The sequence below is a fragment of the Rhinolophus sinicus genome, linkage group LG06 (assembly GCF_036562045.2).
Source record: "Rhinolophus sinicus isolate RSC01 linkage group LG06, ASM3656204v1, whole genome shotgun sequence".
NCBI classification, from domain to species: Eukaryota; Metazoa; Chordata; class Mammalia; order Chiroptera; family Rhinolophidae; genus Rhinolophus; species Rhinolophus sinicus.
The window spans coordinates 82,812,446-82,835,383 of NC_133756.1; the positions used below are offsets into that span (position 1 = coordinate 82,812,446).

The following is a 22,938-nucleotide window of genomic DNA, read 5'->3' on the forward strand; positions in this document are numbered from 1 at the left end:
CCACATAAGAATGCAGGATGAGGCTAGGCCAAAAAGGGACACCCACGGAGCCATAGGTAGAGGAGTCATGCCACTATAGTCTCCCTGGAGGCTGGAGCCACATGACTTGCAACCTGCTGTCTGCTTCTCTGACTGCCAACCGGCCGACTTAACTCGATTGCCTCTCTCGACTCCCCAGCGCAGCCGCGGCAGTTATATCAGGGGCTAATTGGCTAACTGGCTACAGCTGATGGTCAATTAGCCACAGCTGACGGCCATCTACTACCCGAGTCAGCACCTTTCCACATGAGACCGAGAGCCTGGAAACTGCTCTTTGGGGCTCCATCCCCACACTCCACCCCTACAGGCTCTCGCCTCACAATCTACGCGACAGACGTCTTCTGTGATGGTCCCTGTGCGAGGAGCCTGGAGGTGAATGCAGTATCCTGGACACAGCCAGGGTTTCTAAAGGCACCACCAGGCCTTCTGGGCACAGCCAGACTTCCTGGACTTCTTAGGGTACCACCTGTCTCCTCCTGCCCTCCTGGCAGGCAGTACTGTCGCACTGTAACCACGCACCAGGGCTGTGGCAACACTTGGGGAGGGTGGTGAGCATGCCCGTGTGTCACCGCTTTTACCACCTGGATCCAGAGACGGAACTCTCCTACCGATGTCTGTAAGCTGAGGTCATGTAGCACGTCCACCCCTAGAATATACTCCGGAACGGGGGAGACATAAACCTTGTAGGTATGAGGGGGAAGCCTTCCTATACCCAGTGGTAAGAAAACAGCTTTTACAGTCACAGTCTTTCCCACATAGCCATCAATGCAGATTGCTGGTCTGGGGAACAGTTCTGGGTTTCCATAGACAAGACTGCAGTCTGTGCCAGTGTCAACTAGGGCCAAAACCCTCTGCACTTTAGAAGGAGACCGATGTAGGGACAGTTCCACGTGGGGCCTCCGGTCCCTGCTCGTCCCCTCTGACCAGGTATCTTGGCCCCACCCCTAATCAAGCTGAAAGGAGTCGGCTTCAAGCGGCCACATGAAGTCCTGGAGGGACTCGGGTCGCACTTTCCCAGACTTCTCCTTTAGGCTTCTCCAGAATTGCTGTTCCGGACACAACTGTTTCCAAATTTCCAACAAGAGTGCATTGAGTTGTCAGTCTATTTTTTCCTGATTGACCCCTGCTGCCAGGAGATCACCCCACATCTGTGCGCGTGCTACCCTCTGAGGCCCGTGACCTCGCCCCTTTACTTTTGATTTGGGCTTCCAGGTCTCAACTTCACGGACCTCCTATCTTAATTTCCGTCGCCTCCGGCTTTCAACATCCCCTAGGGTGGCCATGGCAGTTGTAACTTCATGGATCCGTCGCCCCACATGGGGCGTAAGAATGGCAACCAAGGATCCAAAAGCACTTGCAGGTGCAGTATCCACAACCAGATCTCTCATGCTGGCTGTAAAACGCTTGTCATCTGGCCCCTTTTGCTTCAAGATTGGCCGGGCTTGGGGGTTGGGAGCTACATTGTCTCTACTCGCTTCCTCCGCCTCTACCTCAGAGTCTCCACTGTGGGGCCCCTCTTCTAACAGGTGGACCCGAGCTTCCAGCGCTTCCAACCGGGACACCTGGTCCGGCACCTGGGCCATTTCATTAAGCGCATTTTCCGTGTTGAGACTCAAGGCTGTGAGGAACATCCAGCCCACGTGGCCGGCTATACCCTTCGCCTCCTCCGGCAACCGCTCAGCCAGAGCCTGCAGGGCCCTCTCCACACTGGCCGGAGAGCCGTCCATGTCCTCCCACCCCTCCTTGGTGGTCCAATTCCTGAGAACAGTGGCCACTGGACACGACACACTGTGTGGTGGCCACACGTCCTCCTGCCCAGAGTCAGACTCCATTCCTACCTGGTGGGAATCCTGCTCACTGTGTCAGGTGTCTGATTGGGTGGAGGCCTTGGTGTAAGATGTCCACAAACCCTTGGAGCCTACAGCAGCAGCAGCCTACCAAAAAGCTGGTGATGCCTGCTATGGCCAACAGGGTGGCATGCCATCTGGAGGCTCGAGAGGACCACCAATTCACCGAGGGGTCACATCTCTTCCAGGCAGACTGCGCTTCCCATCTCTGGTGCTGCTCCTCACGGGCTTCCCAAGACTGCGTTTTCACACGCAGAAACTGCTCTACCATCCCTCGGAGATCTTTGGCCAGTGCCATACCCTGCTCGCTGTGCCATTTGGGGTGCGGGGCGGCCTGCGGGGTCTCTAGTCCCGCTCCCCACATAAGAACGCAGGATATGGCTAGGCCATAAAGGAACACCCACGGAGCCATAGGTAGGGGAGTCATACCACTATAGTCTCACTGGCGGCACTATAGTCTCACTGGAGGCTGGAGTCACACGACCTGCAACCTGCTGTCTGCTTCTCTGCCTGCCAACCCACCGACCTGACTGACCCGGCTCGAGTCACGGACTCAACTCACCAACTAGCGCAGCCGCAGCAGTTATATCAGGGGCTAATTGGCTAACTGGTTACAGCTGATGGTCAATTAGCCACAGCTGCCGGCCATCTACTACCCGAGCCAGCACCTTTCCACGTGAGGCCGAGAGCCTGGAAACTGCTCTCTGGGACTCTGTCCCCACAAACCACTATTTTTTTTTTCAACTTCATTCCCTCTGAGCATTACTGTGCTTGCAAAAATGAAGTAAGAGTTAAAGGAACTATGCTTGGAAGTAAGGGGGAAATGGTCATTTTTTTCCCCCTTGTAGAATGAATAATAAAGAACTGTGACTTTAAATTTGGCATAATCTGACTTTATTTATTTATTTTTCCCCATGCCAATTTTAAAAGGAGAGTTTGTTGAATGGAAATATCTTGGGTAGGGAAATTCTTAAGGATTCCCACAATCTGTAGCTGTTTAGCAGCGTATTTGATACATGCCATGTTTAATTAATATTAGTGTCAATTCACTAGTCATGCTCTTTGCAAGATAAAAGAATTCTATGTACTGGTCGAACGGGCAAACTTGAGGAATATACGTGTATGGTCTTTTGGTGATGTGTTGGGTGTTTCCTTGTTATGCTTTTCATATGTGAAGTGCAAATATGTGATTAATAGATTTTCAACACCAATCCAAATACATTGTTTGAGAGTTTATCTTCTATTTACCTACCAATTTACCTTTTGCTATGGATACATTTAATTTTCAAGCGACTGGTGTGTAAGCTAAAAACCTTTATGATGTATCCTCTGATAATCTGTAGCAATAAAAATTCATGATCCTTTGATCTCTACAGTTATTCTCAAAATAATCATACCAGCTTGCCATCTGTCTGACTTGGTAGTCTTTCTGTTTCATTGGTGTTTTTCTGCTTTTTAGATACCTCCACTTTTCAGTTTGCAGCCAAAGTAGGAGCTGAGCTTTCAGAAGTTGCTTTCTCTGTTAAGTCGCTCTAACAGGCACATGTGCCAAGTGGCACTAAAGTGTCCTCCTTTCTGGTGTTCGCTAGTTCCTATGGCTGGAAGGGAGCCTGGCCTGCCATGAAGAAGCAGACCACTGTGTCTCTGGCACAGTCCTCAGGATCAGGTGTTGCTGTGGGTTCCAGCCTGTGGCCCAGTTTGACTTTCCTAAATTGAATGCATTTTTTCCCAGCTCCATTCCTTCCATGTTCTTCCACATCAGCTGGAAGCAGCTGGTTGGTTCTGAATGCTGCCCACAGATTGTTAGCTATTTTGCTTCTTGTCCCTCCAACTCCACGCCTGAGTTCAGGAATTGATGTGTCTCAGGTACTGGATTATGTTGCTTAGTGACGCAAATCTAATCCTCACCAAGGAATGCCTGAAGTTCAAGGCTTGATTCTAGAAAAGTCAAGTAAATAATAGCAGTCCTGTAATGCATGTCTATTGTGTGTCTGCCACATGCCAGGCATTATACTGAGCAGGCTGCGTGCTTAGTTACTCCTCAGCAACCTTCAATGTAAGTTCCCTTGTTGCCCACATTTTACAGATGAGGAGCCTTAGAAAAATTAAATAATTTGCTCAGGGTTATACATTAAGAGACAATTCTAAGATTTTGAACTCAGGCAGCTGGACACCAGAGTCCTTCCTTTTGACACTATGTTGAGCTGCTGGGCAGAGCTTCACTTCTCCGTGTCTTGTGGAATCTTGAATCTCACTGAAGAGTACACAGGAATTTGATGTTTATAAAACCTTTCTGTGTCCACCTTCTAAGAACAGATTATACTTAATACAGTTTTCCCTGAAAAGATACATTTCAGTATGTAGAACCATGTTCCCTTTATGTGATGTTAGATATACTTGTTATGAAATGTAAAACTTCATTCTAGATACTAGACCACTATCTTTATTAAATTGAAAATATTTATTAAGTATATAATATATGTTATAAGATCTTAATAGCCAACTTTGTTCTCATAGGTAATTAGGTTTGTTTTTCTCTTTACCTTTATGAAAGTCCTGTTGCTTCAGAATGCACATGAAATTCAGAATGAGTCCACTGTGACTCAGGAGGCCCCACTGTATGACCCTCCCAATTACAGTGCGACTCAAACTCTCTTGGGGGTGGAAAAGTGCAAAACTCTGGTCAAATGCATTGCAAGCCCTCATTCCTCCACCCCACAACCCGTTACTTCTTCTGTGCCATCCGCATGAGCAGGATAGGGGGTTTCAGGCCCAATCGTTGGACAGTTGATCAACAAATCCTATAGTGCTTCCCAACCTTTTGTGCATAGTGGCACACATAGAAAATGATCCTATTTTCTCTGGGGTTAACAAATGAGGTTCCTTGAGACCGGAGGTAATCCACTGTCACCTACCCCACAGCCTTGGGTACACCTGTAACCTATTTCCAGCACACCAGTTGGGAAATGCTCTGCTACGGGCATATGTCTGCAAGTTTCTAAGCTTGTTAGATATACAAAAGTACTCTGTAAACTATAATAAGCTATTCATGTGTAAGATTTTATAAATAATTAACTACTATTAAGAACCAGATATCTATTCTCTGAAAGGACATTATATACTGTGATTGTGATTTGTTTGTTTGTTTGTTTTGGGGACTCTTCTTAGAGAACCAGGTGCAGATGCCAGACCAATTGCCAGAGTTAAAAGTCTTGTATGTGATTTGGCACAGGGATGAGGAGAAGTACAAATAGGAGTGGTCAGGGGTCACAGGGTTCAAGACTTTTTATAGGCGAGCAAACAGCTGGTGAGATTTGTTAATGATCCTGCTATTCTCATAAAATTTTCTACCCTCTTTCCTGCCTATTCCAATTCTTTCTCTTCTCAAGTTAGACCTTTGTGAAGTTTTCCCCCATGTCTACTTTTCCCCCCAGGTGAAGATCATACTCTGTCCTCTGTTCTACCATTTTACCTGTACAGAGCTTTATTGATTGTATTTCCAACACTGTCCTGTTGTCTGTTTCACATATTTCTTCCCCTACTGTATTGTGAGCTCCTTGGAGTGAAGGCTGTGTCTGAGGAATCTTTGTAGCGCAAGCTACACCCCGCTCATTTTATCGCATTCCGTCTTTAGGCAGGGCTTAGATGCTCTTTGAAGGGAGCTGAGATGTGTGTCCTTGTCCCTGTCTCCCATTAGTCCTCATTCTAACATCTGAAATAACTACAAACTAAATTACTTTTATGCTGGTCATCATACATTTGAATCATCTGCTGTGTGTAGCTCCACAGTCTTTATTTCTCTGGGCTTTATTTATCACATTTTGCTTTCCTGGTTTTTCTTTCTTTCTTCAATAAGCTTTCTTTACCTCTTCCAGCGTATAGAATCAGAGTTTTTAAAATTGAAAGTGGCTAGAATTTATCTAGTCCTGCTCCTTCATCTAGCTAATATTCGTTGATTACATATTGATTAATTGAAACTGACATATAGAAATGTTTTGGGGCACCACAATACTTTGAGTATTTCACTAAAAATAAAGAGGAAGTTTAGATTTAGTAGATTTTTTAAAAAGTCCTTCATCTTTCATTCTGTTTTAAAATATATGTGTTGTTGGGTATCTTAAGAACAGTGAGCAAAATGAAAAGATGTTTTATGCTGTAGCTGTGTATATACCGTACAGAAAGACCTTCAGATTTTTATAGCTGTAGCATTAAGAATTTGACTCTAAAGCAAGCCTCCTGAGCTTTAATCCTGGATCTGCTACATGCAAATGTAAGTTACTTTATCTTGGGTAAATTTCTTAATCTGTGTCTCAGTCTCTATATTTATAGAACAAGGTTAATAATAATATGGGGGTATTGTGAGGTTTAAATGAGTTAATACTTGCAAAGCACTAAGAATTATGCCTAACACAGTAAATGTTCAGTACCTGGTAACTGCTGCTGCCGCCACCGCCACCACCACCACCATTACTGAGTTAGTTATACAAGCCCCTGGTGAGATGTGGGATGCACCTTTGGAATTTCTGGTTGAACTTTACCAAGTCATCATGTACTTACAATATAATCTTCTTGTCTCTTTTTTTCTTTTTTTAAGATTTTTATTGGGGAAAGGGAACAGGACTTTATTGGGGAACAATGTGTACTTCCAGGACTTTTTTTCAAGTCAAGTTGTTGTCCTTTCAATCTTAGTTGTGGAGGGTGCCGTTCAGCTTCAAGTTGTTGTCCTTTCAGTCTTAGTTGTGGAGGGTGCAGCTCAGCTCCAGGTCCAGTTGCCGTTGCTAGTTGCAGGGGGCGCTGCCTACCATCCCTTGCGGGTGTCAAGGAATCGAACTGGCAACCTTGTGGTTGAGAGGACACGCTCCAACCAACTGAGCCATCCAGAAGGCAGCTCAGCTCAAGGTGCCGTGTTCAATCTTAGTTGCAGGGGGCGCAGCCCAGCATCCCTTGTGGGACTCAAGGAGTTGAACCGGCAACCTTGTGGTTGAGCGCGCACTGGCTCATGTGGGAATTGAACTGGCAGCCTTTGGAGTTAGGAGCACGGAGCTCCAACCGCCTGAGCCACCGGGCCGGCCTAAGCTTCTTTCTTGTCTTAATCAGAGGTCCTACATACCGTTCTTTGCACCAAAACTTGATCTGCCCAGATTGTAACCACATCTGTGGAGCAATGAAGTATTTTGTCGTGGGGTTTTACTGTAGGAGTAAATTTAAGAAATGGCAGAAGACCCACTAGCTTTTAGAGTCTGTTCCTTTGAGACCAACTTGCTAAAATTCCATTTCCTGTTTTTTAAAAAGGGTATATTCATTTTCTTCATTGACATTCTGTAAATAAAATACTGGCAGCTTGTATTTTGTGAAATATAATGTCTTAAAGTGGATTTTATTTTCCTTAGTAAACTGCTTTTAATAATGCATCAGAGTAATTTTTCTTCCTGTGTTACCAGGTTGCTATTAAGATCATAGACAAGACCCAGCTTGACGAAGAGAACTTGAAGAAGATTTTCCGGGAAGTTCAAATTATGAAGATGCTTTGCCACCCGCATATCATCAGGCTTTACCAGGTAGGGTCACCACTGGTGTAGTGTGTGGCAACAAGAAAACAGCCTTTGAGGAAAGGTGGGTGGGTGAACATCTGCAACTTTGTTTTATTTCTGTGTTCATATGTTCACTCTACTGTTTCCCCCACCCCTGTATTCCCCCAACTCAGTACTCATGTTTACTCTGGCTATTTATCACTAAGGTTTACCTTACCCACATAGATGTTTCTAATGTGTTTTTTAAAACTCTGATGCCATTCTTAGCGAGAATTAACACAAAAAGAATATTCGGAAGATGATGAGAACTTATTTATTTAGGTCAGAGTCTTAAAACAGAATGCGAAACTCAAAAGGTATAGGATTTTGAGAGATGAAAAGCTAGAGACAAACATAACATTATTTAAATACTAATTTCTGTGATAACATTATGAATTATGATGGCAAAGGACATTTTAAGATGGCCTCTTGCATCAGTCAGAACCTACCTCCTTTCTATTCTAGTAGGGTCCTGTCCTGACTTAGTTTTCAGTTTTCCAAGGTAGCATTTGATTATTTTGATAGCCAAGAGATTTCAGTTTGTGTAATGGAAGAGGTTTCTAATCTAGTTTTCTTACCTTTACAAGAAACATGCGTATTCCATGCCATAATCAAACATGATTCCCTAGCCTTACTGCAAAAGCAGTAAATCTAATGGCTGGAATTTCAAGCCAGAAAGGAGGGGAGGATCTTGCCATGGTGGTGGAAGAGATATTTTGGGAGAGGTGGGGCTTTGGGGGTGCTTCTCAAATTGCACTGTGTTGGCAGCCACAAGCTGTGCGTCTGCATAGAGCCAGTCTTACTCATTGCTTTCTACCAGAACAGCTATCACCTAGATCTGCAGGAAGTGGTCACCCACTCTGTTCATGTGCTGCTGTTAGTCTGCAGTAAATAGTTACTAGCCCAGACGTGGAGAAAGCACATCCAGGGCACAACAGGCAAGCTCTCATAGTCATTCAGTTTTATGGAAAAGAAAGCATGTCATGATATTAGTATGTGTGGTTAAGGCTACAGCCTTAGGGCTCAACTCTGGCATCAGCTGCTCACAAAATGAAATGAATTAGATCAGCAGGAGCAGACTTGTTGAAATTTATCAGACTAAATTGTGTTGAACCGCACCCACATTGTGCCCCAGAAGCAAACCTCTGAAAGCTTTCTGATGTTGCCTCAAGACCTGTATCTGCAACTCAGAGGTGTCTCACCTTTGCTTCCTTCCTATCCTTATAGACTGAGTAAACTTCTTGATCTCACTTTTTAAAATAAATCATCTTTAAATAATTGTATGGCTTCTTAGGCTGACCTTTCTCAAGAAGTTAACTTATAGGTATTAACATAATAACTGAATTCTGCAAGTTTACCTTACTTTCCCAAAATTTCATTAGCCTGTAAGAATTTCCATACTTAAAGCCCTGGCTTTGAACAATGCCCTCTTTTAAGCTTTAATTTTGCTCTCTGGCAGCTGGTATTGTTAATTGGAGATTCTAAGCTGCTAAGGTGAATGGCTGTCAGATTGTCTTCATATAATATCAGGTAATTTTCAGGTCATTTGCCAAAGCTTCAGTCTCCTCAGGTTTATAGAATGAGCCAAATACAGGAAACTATATAGAAAAGTTTTTGAACTCCTGAAAAATTTAATAATAAAAGAATATTTCAATCAGTGAAAGGCCTGGGGGTACCAAAGTGTACATATACAGTATCACATTTGTTTTTTCTTTTATATTTTTTCTGAACATGCATATATTTAGAGCACTTTTTGTTATATAAATCAACATATAGAGAGAGCATGGAAGCAATACATATAACAAATAATGGGTTAATATCACCAGTATATGTAGAGTTTTTAAAAATCAAAGAGTAAAAAAGAATGATACAATTATTAGATTGGGAAATTAATGTGCACTTATATAATGGAGTACCATGAAACCATTGAAAAGAAGAGATAGATTACTATTATAACATAATACATAGTATTGTTATATGGTATTAATGTGTAAAGATGTTAAAGATAAAGAAACTGGGAAATAACTTAAAATAATTAGCTGTGAGTGTAGTGAAAGTCTAGAGCTATATTGCCTAATATGATCACCACTAGCCACACATGGCTGGTTATTCATATTAAAATATGGCTGGAGTGAATGAGGAACTGAAGTTTTAATTTTATTTAAATTAATTTGAATGTAAAAACTGAAGCAGTTTACAATTTAAACTACTTTGAAATAATATTTTGGACATGGGGATAAATAAAATTTTTTATTAATATTAATTTGACTTTTTTTAACTTTTTAATGTGGCTACTAGAAAAGTTAAAATCATGTATGAGGCTCATTATATTTCTATTGGACAGCACTGTCCTAGAATGATACAGAATAAGCTATTAACAGTGTTTCCTCTGGGAATAAAACAGAGGGGGTTGGGAAGAGGAAAACCTTTGGTCTTTTGTTCATATACTAGGTATTTAAAATGTTTATAATGAGCGTATATACTCATATTACTTTAAAAATATTTAATGAAAAAGATAAAAAGGAAGAAAGGACTGAATGAAAAAGGTAGAAAGGAAAAAAGGACTGACACACTACAACTAATAAAAAAAGTGCTAAATATTAGCAAAATATATTTTTATTATATATAATAATTATGTTTACGTAATTATATGTTTATGTAATTACAATTATAATATATTAAATATACTTATTATATATAAAAATTATATATGAAATATATAGTATTAGCAAAATAGAGACCAAGACAAACTACAAATGAGTAGTTTATATATTATTTGATTTCTGTGCTGTTTTTGAGTGATTCCCATTTTTTTCCCTATGGCTTTTTTTTTTTGGTTGGAGGTTTTGAGGGGACACTTTCAGCTTCAGGTGATCAATGTTAAATGTGAACTTTTTGGTTCTTGGCAGATTCTTGATTCTCAGTTTTGTGGAACTTGAGAGTGCAGAGTTTTCGTGGAACAACAAAAGGACTGTTTCTCTCAAGCAGTAAATACTTCCTACTTTTAAGAACTCGGATGAATACCTATTTTCCCCCTTTCATCTTAATAACATTTGTATCTATCCCCTCCCACCAATGTTTTAAGTTTCCTTTAAGCAGTAATGGTTATTAATATTTCAAGAAGAGTCATTAGTTTCTCTTCCTATGATGTGAGCCTGTCATTTGTGTCACAGTCTGTCACTTTCCTGCCTTTGCACCAGGTTATGGAGACAGAACGGATGATTTATCTGGTGACAGAATATGCTAGTGGAGGGGAAATATTTGGTAAGTACATTTATTGCATTCTTTAAACAGCTATTGAGCACGCTATGGCAAACCTAAAATAGCTGTTCGATGCCTTTGTCACTTGAGCAGCTGTCACTTGATGCTGTCCTTCAGGGCTGTCATTTTCTATCAACAAAGTAATTTTAATTATTTTTGACTCACCTATTTAAATCTCTTCATCATCTTCATTTCCTTAGCAAAGGTGTTTTGTTTATTTCAGTCAGGTGTTAACAGTTGAGATTAAAGATCTCCAAGAACAAACATCCCTTCTGAATATGTGACTGAGGGTCTGTCTGATTGCCAGACTCTAACTGGGGTTACCAAGTGTGACAGAACTCCCACAAGTGTGTGGGCCTCTGTTGTGTGAGAAAGAGCCACTTGGAACAGTCTCACCCTAATGCATTCTTTAAACTTTGTTTAAATAGAACATGTAACTATATTCCTTACCATGTGTTCACGGTTCCCTTGATGATTCTTGTAACTTTGGAGGTTCTGTTTTCCGTAGCTTTTTTTTTTTTCTCGAACACAACATCAGAATTAAACAGGAGAATTTATTACCAGGAAATCTGACTTTTTCAGGTAGTAAAAACTGCTCCCCCCCCCTTTTTTTTTGTAACAGTAATAAGTGGAGCCAAGTAGAGGTAAAGGCTAAACTTTCAAATCTAGATTGTCATGTCTTTTCATTTTTAAAAAATAATAATTTATTTTTCAATTTGTCTTTTTATTTTTAATTTTGTTTTCCTTTTGGCAAGTAGCTACAGGGAAATGTTCTTATATTCTTTAGATTTATGTAGCTTATTTTGGGGGTTTTGTTTTGGTTTAAATATGAGTGGTAATGAGTTTTTCTATTTTTTAAATATTGGCACTTACTAATTTAAAATATATTTACAGGCATGAAATTGCTTTTAAAGTGGAATCTTTTATTAAGGATTGGTCAGTTGTGACTGGATTTTTTGGTATGTTAAACATTCTCCCAAAATCTTACCATTTTGTATCTAAGAATCTTCAGGATAAGTTTGAGCCTTTTTAAAAGAGGTGTTGTTATTTCTTTTTTCTTTCCTTTTTTTTTTTTTAAGGAGCGCACAGCTCACAGTGGCCCATGTGGGAATCGAACCGGCAACCTTGGTGTTATTAGCACCACGCTCTAACCAACTGAGCTAACTGGCCGCGCCCATCATTATTTCTTAATAATAATTTTAATTGGCTTTGTATATGTAATTATGCACAATGTTAATCTTGGAAGAAAACAGGCCGTGTCATCTTAATGTTCATAATAATAATAAAAAGCAAATATAATACACATCAGATCCACTTTGCTTTTTAGGTAAACAGATTTTTAAAAGTACAGAAAAGATAACAATTCCCTAGTCATAGATTCTTTGTGGGAATGTAGCTCAAGGCTTGAGGAAACAGAATAGTACTTTTTATAGTATTATTTAAAAAGATCTAGATGAGGAAGAGAATGATGTATTACCTAAGAAGTCACTGTGACTGCCGTAGGGCTATAACTGTCTCACGAGTTCCGATTTTTAAAAGTATCTGTATAAAGGGTGAAAGAATGGGCTTAATTAGGAATCTGAGTGTTGGAGACAGATTTGCTTTTGAATCAGATCTTTGCTACCTTTTGCTGCTTTACTTGGAGCAAGTTACTAGATTCTGGGACTCAGTATAATGGTCTGTAAAAGTAAGATCTGTAATAGCTGCTGCACAGTTGCAAAGCTTAAATGAGATAATATATATAGAGCCCTAGCAGTTTGCTTTCTTCACCTCCATGTTAAAGAACAAACGGGAGATCAACTTCTGGCAGAATACCTTGTTTCCCCGAAAATAAGACCTAGCCGGACAATCAGCTCTAACGCGTCTTTTGGAGCAAAAATTAATATAAAACCCGATATTATATTATATATTATATTATATTGTACCCGGTCTTATAGTAAAATAAGACTGGGTCTTATATTAATTTTTGCTCCAAAAGACGCGTTAGAGCTGATTGTCTGGCTAGGTCTTATTTTCGGGGAAACATGGTAGCATGAGGAGCTCTACTGACCCACTCCCCAGTGAAAATGATTTTTTTAAAAAAATACCCAGCCATTTAAAGTTTCAGGAAATGGTCCTAAGGGTCAACAGCAAATATACATTTATTCAAAAACATCTATAAAAATTTGACAAGCAGTGAGAGAGTCTGGACTTTTAAAAGTAGTAGTGCTTCATCCTTCCCCCTTGCCCGCTCAGTGAGGTAGAGATTCCACTCGGGACTGCTGTAGTCTAAATACAGTCCACCACCCTAACTTATCAGCTTTCTTCCCGGAGGTACCGGATATCAGCATTTCTCATTCTTCCCCAGCTACCTGCTGCTACTGCTAAGTCCTGGGTGAGTGCAGTTGAGGACTGGGGACTCCCTTCTTCCACCCATCTCCCTTTACGGAGTTTGGGTATGGCATGCTGAGAATACTGGCGCTCAGATCACTTTTGCCTCAGGTTGTAAGTTGATGGTTCCATCCCAAGAGAGGCAAGCTGGGAAGATCTCAGGCTGCAACCCCTCTCCTTCCACTGAGTTCTTAGCTCCTAGAGTGGGGGTGTCACTCAGAAAGAACTTTGCCATTGTCTGCATACCCAGCTTCAGAGCCCTGGCTCAGAAATTTGCCCAAAGGGAGAAACATACCATAAAACAACTCCTAATTTCTTCCCAAAGGAACTAACTTCATTTGCAACAGAGAATGAAATTCAAATCTAAAGACACCTAAAGAACAGTAGAGGTTGTAGTAAAAGTCATTTAAGAGGAGATTCAAGAGACAGGCTGAACTGTAGACCAGCTAGTTTGCTGGAGAGAACCAGAGAATAATGCACAAGAAATTTCCTGAAGTCAGAACAAAAATCAAACACTGATCTCAGAAACTATTGCTTCAAAGGAACCAGAATTTGATTGGATTGTTTGTAGACCAATTTATGCCCCAGGGCATTGTTGAAAACAATAGAGCAACCAGCCAGCAATTATTAGAGTTTAACAGCTGGGTGTGGTCAAGGAAAGATTGGAAAAGAGCCCTACCCAAACTTTGGTGATCCAGTGATCTGAGGGTAAGTGAAATATACCAAATCTGCCTCCTTGAGGAACAGCATCGGAAGCTGAACACTTATGTATGGGGGAATAAACTTCACTTAAACCATTCAGCCAGTCGTTAAACAAATAAACAAGCAATAACAATAACATGCTCCAGAAGGGTAGCAGTATACCAGTACCCAGAGGTGCTCCAACATATTATCTAAAATGTCTAGTTTCCAACAATAAGAAAAAAACTACAAGGCATATACAGAAACAGGAAAGTGTGACCCATACACTGGAAAAAAAGCAGGCCACAGAAACTGCCTGTCAGAGAGACCAGATATCAGATTTATCATAAAAACACTTTATAGTAGCCATTATGACACATTCACTGAAACAAAGGAACTCACAATTAAAGTAGTAAATGAAGATATGATAATACCAAATAGAGACTATCAGTGAAGACATAGAAATTATTAAAAAAAGAATAAAATGGAAATTTGGAATTGAAAAGTAAAATAAATGATATAAAAATATTCATTAAAGAGGCTTACTGTAGATTTGAACTGGCAAAAGTGAATTTGATAATAGACATGCAAGGTGAAGATTAGAGAGAAAACCAAATTAATAACAATGAATAGAGCCTCAGAGAAATGTGGGACACTGTCAAGTGTGACAGCATATGTATATTGGGAGTACCCGAGGAGAGAGGAAAAAGGAGCAGGAAAAAATATGCAAGGAAATGACTGTAAACTTCACACATTTATTGAAAAACAAAAACCTGTAGGTCCAGGAAGCTCAAAAATATCTAAGTAGGATTAAACACCAAGAGACCCACAAACCTATACATCATAGTACGTATAGTGAAAGTTATAAACAAGGAGAAACTATTGAAAGCATGGAGAGAAAAATGATATGTCACTAAAAGGGAACCCTGTAAGATTAACAGCGGATTTTCCAGCGGAAACAATGGAGGCCAGAAGGCAATGGTATGACATTTTAAAGTGCTCAAAAAAACCCAAAAACAAACTATTAACCAAAATCCTGCATCAAAAATGAAGGTGAAATACTTTTTCAGATAATCAAAACCTGAATTTGCTGTCCTGACAGACCCACCTTACAAGAAATACTAAGGGAAGTTCTTCAGGGTGAAAACCCTGAAGGTGGTAATTTAAGTCCACACAAAAAACAGGAAGTACCAATAAAGGTAATATTGTAATTATAAAAGACAGAAGAGATCAATACTTTTCTCCTTTCTTCTTTTAACCTATTTAAAAATCAGTTATATGAAATTATATATTATATAAATAATACGTAGTGAATTGTTAGGCCTGTAATGTAATGTATGTGTAATGTACTTATCACTAACAGCACAAAGGAGGTATGTGTGAGAAAAACTGCATTGGATCAAGGAAATCACTACAGATAGTAAAGAAATAATTATAACAGTGTGTTGTTGGGTTTGTAACGTTAATTGATGTAAAGTTTATTAAAAAATACTATAGAAGGGTGTAAAACAAATAGAGCTATACAAAAAAAGGCATGAAATATATAGAAAACAAAAACGAAAATAGTAGACATAATTCCAACTGTATCAGTATTAAGTGTAAATGGATCTAATAATCTAAAGAGGCAGTGATTGTTAGACTAAACAAAAACACATGATTCATCAGTATGTTGTCCACAGGAGACGTTATTTAAATTCAAAGCTACAAATAGACTGAAATTGTAAAAGGATGGAAAAACATATATATCATGCAAGTAGCAGCCATAACAAAAGCTGCACTGGCTGTGCTGATATCAGACAGAATAAACTTTAAAACAAAAAAGACCTTTTCTCTACTTGCTAGGGATAAAGAGGGACATTGTATAATGATAAAAGGGTCAATACAGTAGGAAAATGAAACAGTTATAAACGTATGTGTCTGATAATAGAGCACCAAAACATGACACAAAAACTGACAGAAATGAAGGGAGAAATAAAGATAATAGTTGGAGGCTTCAATACCCTATTTGCAATATTGGATAGAAAAACTAAATGCAAGATCAAAAAGGAAAATAAGACTTGAATAACATTATAAATCAACTGGACATAATAGACATCAATAGAGCACTCAACAACACAATAGACATGCTTCTCAAGTGCACACAGAACATTCTCAAGGATAAGACCATGTACTACTAAGCCATAAAACAAACCTGCATAAGTGTTAAAAGTTAACAAAAATAAAATGTATTTTGCAACCACTGTAGAATGGAATTAGAAATGAATAACAGGAAAACATTTGGGGAACTCATAAATATGTGAAAACTAAATAATACCTTTAAAGTAAGCAATGGGTCAAAAGAAATCAAAGTGAATTCAGAAAATACTTTGAGATGAATGAAACTAAAGACACAACGTATCAAAACCTATGGGAAGTTTATAGCTGTAAAATGCCTATAACAAGAAAGATCAACTACTTTGACATTGGAAAAGGAAGAGCAAACCAAACCTAAACCAAGCTGAAGGATGGAAATTAATAAATATTGTAGCAGAAATTAGTAAAATTGAGAACAGAAAAACAATAGAGAAAAATCATTGAAACCAAAATGTGGTTCTTTGAAAAGTTCAGTAAAATTGACAAATCTTTAGCTAGATGGACCAAGGAACAAAGAAAGGCTCAAATTACTAGAGTCAGAAAGGAAAAAGGGGACATTAATACTGACCCTAAAGAAATACAAATTATTATAAAGGAATACCTGAACAAGTATACACAAACAAATCGGTTAACTTAGATAAAATGGACAAATTCCTAGAAAGACACAAAATATTGAAACTGACTCAAGAAAAAATAGACAATCTGAATAGATAAGTGAAGAGATTGAAGCAGCAATCAAAAAAACTGCCATAAAGAAAAGGTTAGACCCAAATGGCATCACTGCTTTAATTCTACCAAAAATTAAAGAACTAATATCAATTCTTCACAAACTCCTAAAAAAATAGAAGAGGAGGGAACACTTCCCAATTCTATGAGGTCAGCATTACCTAATACCAATACCAGACGAAGACACCATACAAAAACTACAGGCCAGTATCTGTATGACTATGAATGCAAAAATTCTTAACAAAATTCATTTATGAATGAAATCCAGCAACATATAAAAATAATTGTACACTATGACCAAGCAGAATTTATCTTAGGACTGCAAGGTTGGTTCACCAAACTAAAATCCATTAATGTAATACATCATATCAGTAAAGAAAAAACAAATGTCACGATCATCTCAATAGGTGCAGAAAGATCACTTGTCACACTCCAACACCATTTAATGGTAAAAACATTTAACAAACTAGAAATAGAAGAAAACTTCCTTAATCTAATAAAGGATCTCTGAAAAATCCACAGCTAGCCTCATATTTAATGGTGAACGACGAGATGTTTTCCCCATCAGACGAGGAATAAGAAAGATTTCATCTCTCTCGGCTTCTGTTTAAACTTTGTACTGGAGGTCCTAGCCTCAGCAATTAGGCAGCAAGGAGACGCACCTAGATTGCAAAGGAAGAAGTAAAATTAACTGTTCATAGATGGCATGATCTTATATATAGAAAATCCTAATGAATCCACTAAAAAACTATGAGAACTATGTAAGATTTTAGCAAGGTGGCAGGGTACAAGAGCAATATATGCAAATTACTTGTATTTCTATACTCCTAACAGTGAACAATCTGAAAATGAAATATGTAAAACAATTCAGTTTACAATAGCATCAAAAAGAATAAAATACTTAGGAATAAATTTAATAAAGAAGTGTAAATCTTATACTCTGAAAAGTACAAAAAAGTCCGAAAAAATGTTGAAAGAAATTTAAGAGGATCTAAATCATTGGAAAAACATCTCGTATCTGTAGATTTTAGTGTTAACATTGATAAGATGGCAGTACTGCTCAAGTTGATGTACAAATTCAATGCAATCAGCATCAGAATCTAAGCTGACATTTTGTAGAAATTAATAAACTGATTCTAAAATACATATGGAATTGCAAGAATAGCCAAAACAGTCTTGAGAAAGAACAAAGTAGATTGGAGTGATGCAGCTACAAGTCAAGGAAAAATGGCAGCCACCAAAAGTGAAAAGAGGCATAGAAAAGATTCTCCCATAGAGCCTACAGATAGAGCAGGGCCCTGCCTATACCTGATTTCTTGCTTCCTGAACTGAGTGAATAAATTACAGTTTTTTAAAGCTACCAACTTTGTGACCATTTGTTTTGGCAGCCCAAGGAAACTAATACAGATGAGGACAGGATTTTGGCATAATCTCAGAATATCTTCCAATAACATAGTAATCATTTATAAGGGGGATAATCACTTACTAGGTGGCAGAACTGGCAGACACCAACCTGATCAGGTGATTAATATTAACATCGTGTGGTAAAGGCTTTAAAGGTGTAGCGCAAGAACTGCAATCTTGGGACATTTGCTGGAAGTAAGTAGGTGGGAGCAAGGTGTGCTGTAGCACGTTCAAAAGATTTCAGGATGAGAACATGGGATATTTTACATTTCTTAAGTTGTTTAGTATGGTTTAAATATAGGCTGCATGTAAGAAAATGGCCGGAAATGAGGCTGGTAAGATAGGAAAGGCTCAATAGTAAAGGGCTTTGTGTGAGTTCTGACTTCAAAAATCCCCTATCACATCCTCATTACACTATATCCTTTCTTAGTAGTACTTACATAAGTTGTAGTTTTACATTTATTTTTGTAATTGTTTGATGGTTTCTGTCTGCACCAGACAACAAACTCAGCAAGTTTAGTGGTCATGTTTCTTTTTGCTCACCATTGTATCCCTATGTCTCTTCTTGCTCTCCAGTTTATACTGTTAGACTCAAATATTTACTGAGGGAAATGATCAGTAACTGTTTATTGAATGAATGAGTGAATGAATGAGTGAACCACTGTGTAAAAGAATTGAATTTTATCTTTAAGCATTGCCATATGAGGAAGAATTGGGATGGAATATACCAAAACTAGTTAGGAAGCTGTACAATCATATTTGAGAATGATGAGGTATTGAAGTAAAGTAGTGCCTTCACAGTAATCTTGTAATATAGATTTTTGTCATCATTTTACAAAAAAATTGAGGTTCAAGGAAGCTAAAAAATTTGCCTCAGTTCATATAATTAATCAGTGATAGAGCTGAGATTTAACGCAAGGACTCTGACTCCAGAGCACATGTTCTTTCCCGTTCCCTGGGTTGAAGAATCAGTTCTTCCAAATACAAAAGGACTTCAGCTAAGTGTTTCTGGGAGGATTTTTTTTATTACAAATACAAGCCAAGTTTCTGTTTTGGAAATTTAGGTCATGGACATAGCAGCAAAACAATCTTAATATGAAGTATTTTTTACCCTCCTGTTACTAAATACCCATGGAAAGAAAGGGTAAGACAGATTTTCTTAGAAGAGTATTATTACCGTGAGATTTAGGCACAGACAATTGCTTGATTACAGAACTAATATTTATAAATTAGCATTTCATCTACTTATATAATAATGACTCCATCTTCTCCCCTCAAGGTTTTTTATTCCATCATTGCTTATGCAAAAGAATTCATCAATATTCCTAAAATTTTAGATTAATTAAGCATATCAATGGGTTACTAAACTTTTTGAAAGTCACAGTGCTAGGTAAAGGAAAATGAGTAGGAGGATATTAAGACGATTTTTAGATCTCTGACCCTCTTATTGGTATGAGTGGTAGTATCATTTACTGAGATGGAGAATGCCAGGGCTAAAACAAATTGGATGAACTGTGTTGTTTTAGACAATACTGAGTTTGAGGCACCAGTTAGATGAAAATTGTCCATTAAATGATTGGATATCTTAGTCTGGAAATCAGAGATAAAATGGAGCCCAGGAATATTGTTTCCATGAGCAGATAGATGGTACTTAGTAATCAATATGGGGTAATGCAGAAAAGGATAGGCGTAAGGATGAAACCCTTAGTACCGTCAGTATTTAAGTTGAAAGTAAGGCCCTGAAGTATATGAAAAAGCTGCTGTTGATGAAATAAGATTGTGGTATTAGAAAAAACAAGGAAAATAGGAATTTCAAAAAAAGAGCAGTTTTAAAAGCTATAGAAAAGTCAAATGTGATAAGGGCTGAAAGGTGGCCTCTGTCTTTGTGACAAAGATGTTCTCAGTGCTGTTAAAGAGATCGGTTTTACTGATGTAACAAGAACAGAAATCAGAATGCAGTGGGGTGAGGTGTGAGTACATAGTGAGGAAGGGGAAATTGAAAGTTTTACCAGTGTTTTCTAAACGTGATCATATAATGTATTAATATACTACCTTTTAAACTGTGCACTCAAATTTATTCAAATATATGTATATAAACAAGTGTTATGTATGTATAATATACTGACTGCATTTTAAAATATATACACGATAAGATAAATAGAAGTGATGGGAATTCTGGCAATAACAGAGTAAAGAAGTTGGCAAATCTTTTTCCTAAAGAGCAAATATAAGATGGACAAAATTGTCAAAAACAGCCATTTAGGGCTCTGAAAATGAACCAATGGCAGATATCAAATTGAGAAGCTTTAATTCCTGAAAATCTTTCAATTTGTGATGAGAAGAGTGGGAGTCTTTGGCATTTTTGCTGGAACCCCTACACTCTTCCCCTCACTTCCCCAAGGGTAAGTATAATGTGATCAAGGTTGGCTAGCCTTAAAACCAGCAGCTTTGTTGGCCAGAGGCAGCCTACTAAATTTGTAAGGGAAGACCAAAAAACCCATGCCTAGTCATGTTGTCAGTTTGGTAGCAAGTTTGTTAGGAAACGAATGTGGAAGGCTTATAGCCTTGATAGCTAGAACTTACGGTCTTGGTAGGGACAAGCAGCAGAATGGTTGAGTAGCAAGAAATTTAATAGGAAGATCCTGTTAATGAGAGAACCACAACAGAATAAAATCAGTTCTCCATTCATCTCTGGCTTACTGGGGGACTGGCATCCACTAGGAAATCTTGAGAGGACCCAGCAAAGAGTAAAATCTGAGGCTGACTTTGAAACTTTCTGAACTTTGAATGCACTCTTCAACCTACCGACAGATTTGTCAGCAGAGGGTGAAAAGTCTTTTGGTTTGACTACTGATTGATGTAGACATAGGGATGACCTCAGAGAAGCCAGGTGAAAAAATACAAATAAGAATGAAAAGAAACGGGGCGGCCAGGTGGCTCCTGTGGTTGGAGCACCGTGCTCCTAATGCCGAGGTCACTGGTACGATTCCCACGTGGGCCAGGGAGCTGCGCCCTCTACAGCTAAGATTGTGAACAGTGGCTCGACCTGGAGCTGAGCTGCTGTGGGATACCGTGTGCTGCCCTGAGAGCCCGGCAGCCAGCGTGAGTGGCTGGCAGCTAGCATAAGCTGCTGTGCATGGCTGACCAACGGCCAGCAATTAACTGCCTCAGCCGGGTGGAGTGCAATGCTCAGAATACCCGCGTGGGCCAGGGAGCTGTGTCTTCCACAACTAGACTGAGAACAACGGCTTGAATCGGGGCGGGGAGGGGGGGAGAATTAAAAGAAATATATAGCCGAGTAATCAATGGCTACATACCACAAGGATACAGATTCTCAAATTATTTCCAAGAAAGTTTGTAAAAAACAGAAGAAAACACAGGAGAAAAGCAACAATCATCCTCAGGGAGAAAAAAAGCATAATCCAGAATTGTTTAAATATATTATTTGTGATACTCAGTTTTATAAAAAGAACACTATAGTATGTTAAAGAAAAATTCCAGGAACATGTGATCCATACTCAGTAAGAAAAGTAATCAATAGAAACTTTCTTTGAGTGGTTCTGGATATTTTAGCAAAAACTTCATAGCAATTATTATAAATTAGTTCAAACAATTTGTTCAGACAAAGAAATCATGTGTAAATAACTGATAGAAATATGATGACAATGCCTTAACAAATAGGGAATCAGTTAGGAAATAGAAACTATAAAAAGAGCAAAATGGAAATTCTGGAGTTGAAAAGTAGAATAACCGAAATGAAAAAAAAAAAAATCACTAAATGAATTCAGTAGCAAATTTGACATGGCAGAAGAAAGAACCGGCAAACTTGAAGAAATATCAATAAAAACAATCCAATCTGAAGAACAGAGAAAAAATAATTGGGGGGGAAAAAAATCAGAGACAGGTCAGGCAAGTATACTATCAAGTATACCAACATATTTGTAATGGGAATTCCAGAAGGAGAAGAGAAAGAGAAAGGGACAGAAAAAATACTTTAGTGTATCATAAAACATTAATTTAGATTTTCAAGAAGCTCAAAGAATCTAAGTTATGATAAACACAGAGATCTACAACTAGACACATCATTGTCAATTTGCTAAAAGAAAAAGAGAATTTTGAGAGCAGCAAGAGAAAAATGACTCATCACATACAGGGTAACAACAATATGATTTATAGCTGAGTTCTTATCAGAAAAAAGGAGAGGCCAGAAAGCAGTAGATTAGCATATTTAAAATTCTGAAGTAAACTGTGAATCATAAATTCTGTATCTACCAAAACTATCCTTCAAAAATGAAGGCAAAATAAAGATATTGTAAGAGAACCAGAGTGAGAGAATTTCTTATAACCAGACCTGCTATACAAGACATTCCTAACGGAAGTGCTCAGGCTGAAAGGAAATTACACCCAATGGTAACTCATGTCCACAGAAGGAAATGAAGAAAGTCAGAAAAGATGAGTATGTAGGAAATAAAAGACTACGTAAATACACTTTCCCCCTTTTCTTCTCTTAATTTCTTAAAAAGACATACAATGGTTTAGAGAAGTAATTATTGCACTTTATTTCTGGATTTCTAACATGTATTGATGTAATAAGTACATAAAGGAAGGCTGAGGAAATAAGAGTTACATTGGCATAAAGTTGCTGCATTTTACCAGAGTCAAGTCAGTATGAATTTGAAGTAGATTGTGATAAATTAGGAGGCTAATTATAACCCCTAGAGCAACCACCAAGATAAAGATCAGTACCCTACTTTGAAGGCCAGTGGTTTAAATGACTCTTCAGAAACTTGACTATGATGGGAAGGAATAGCTAGAAGGGTTGAATATGTGTTGTCTTTTTATTGTATATTTGGTATAAGCCTATAGTTTATGTGGAGGGAAAAGAACGAGGAGTACAGAGGAAACGT

General features: G+C 38.6%; 1 protein-coding gene across 3 annotated transcripts in view; it reads left to right on the top strand.

Annotated features, from left to right (window-relative positions):
• Window positions 1–22,938, top strand: part of SIK3 (SIK family kinase 3) — a 244,763-nt gene that overhangs the window by 118,223 nt on the left and 103,602 nt on the right. For all 3 annotated transcript variants that reach the window (XR_012497380.1, XM_019713625.2, XM_019713626.2), the window contains exons 2-3: window positions 7,328–7,444; window positions 10,657–10,720. Coding sequence is in view for 2 of the 3 variants with exons in the window: in XM_019713625.2 (XP_019569184.2) it covers window positions 7,328–7,444; window positions 10,657–10,720 (181 nt within the window). In the remaining variant the exon portion in view is untranslated. The remainder of the gene's footprint in view (window positions 1–7,327; window positions 7,445–10,656; window positions 10,721–22,938) is intronic.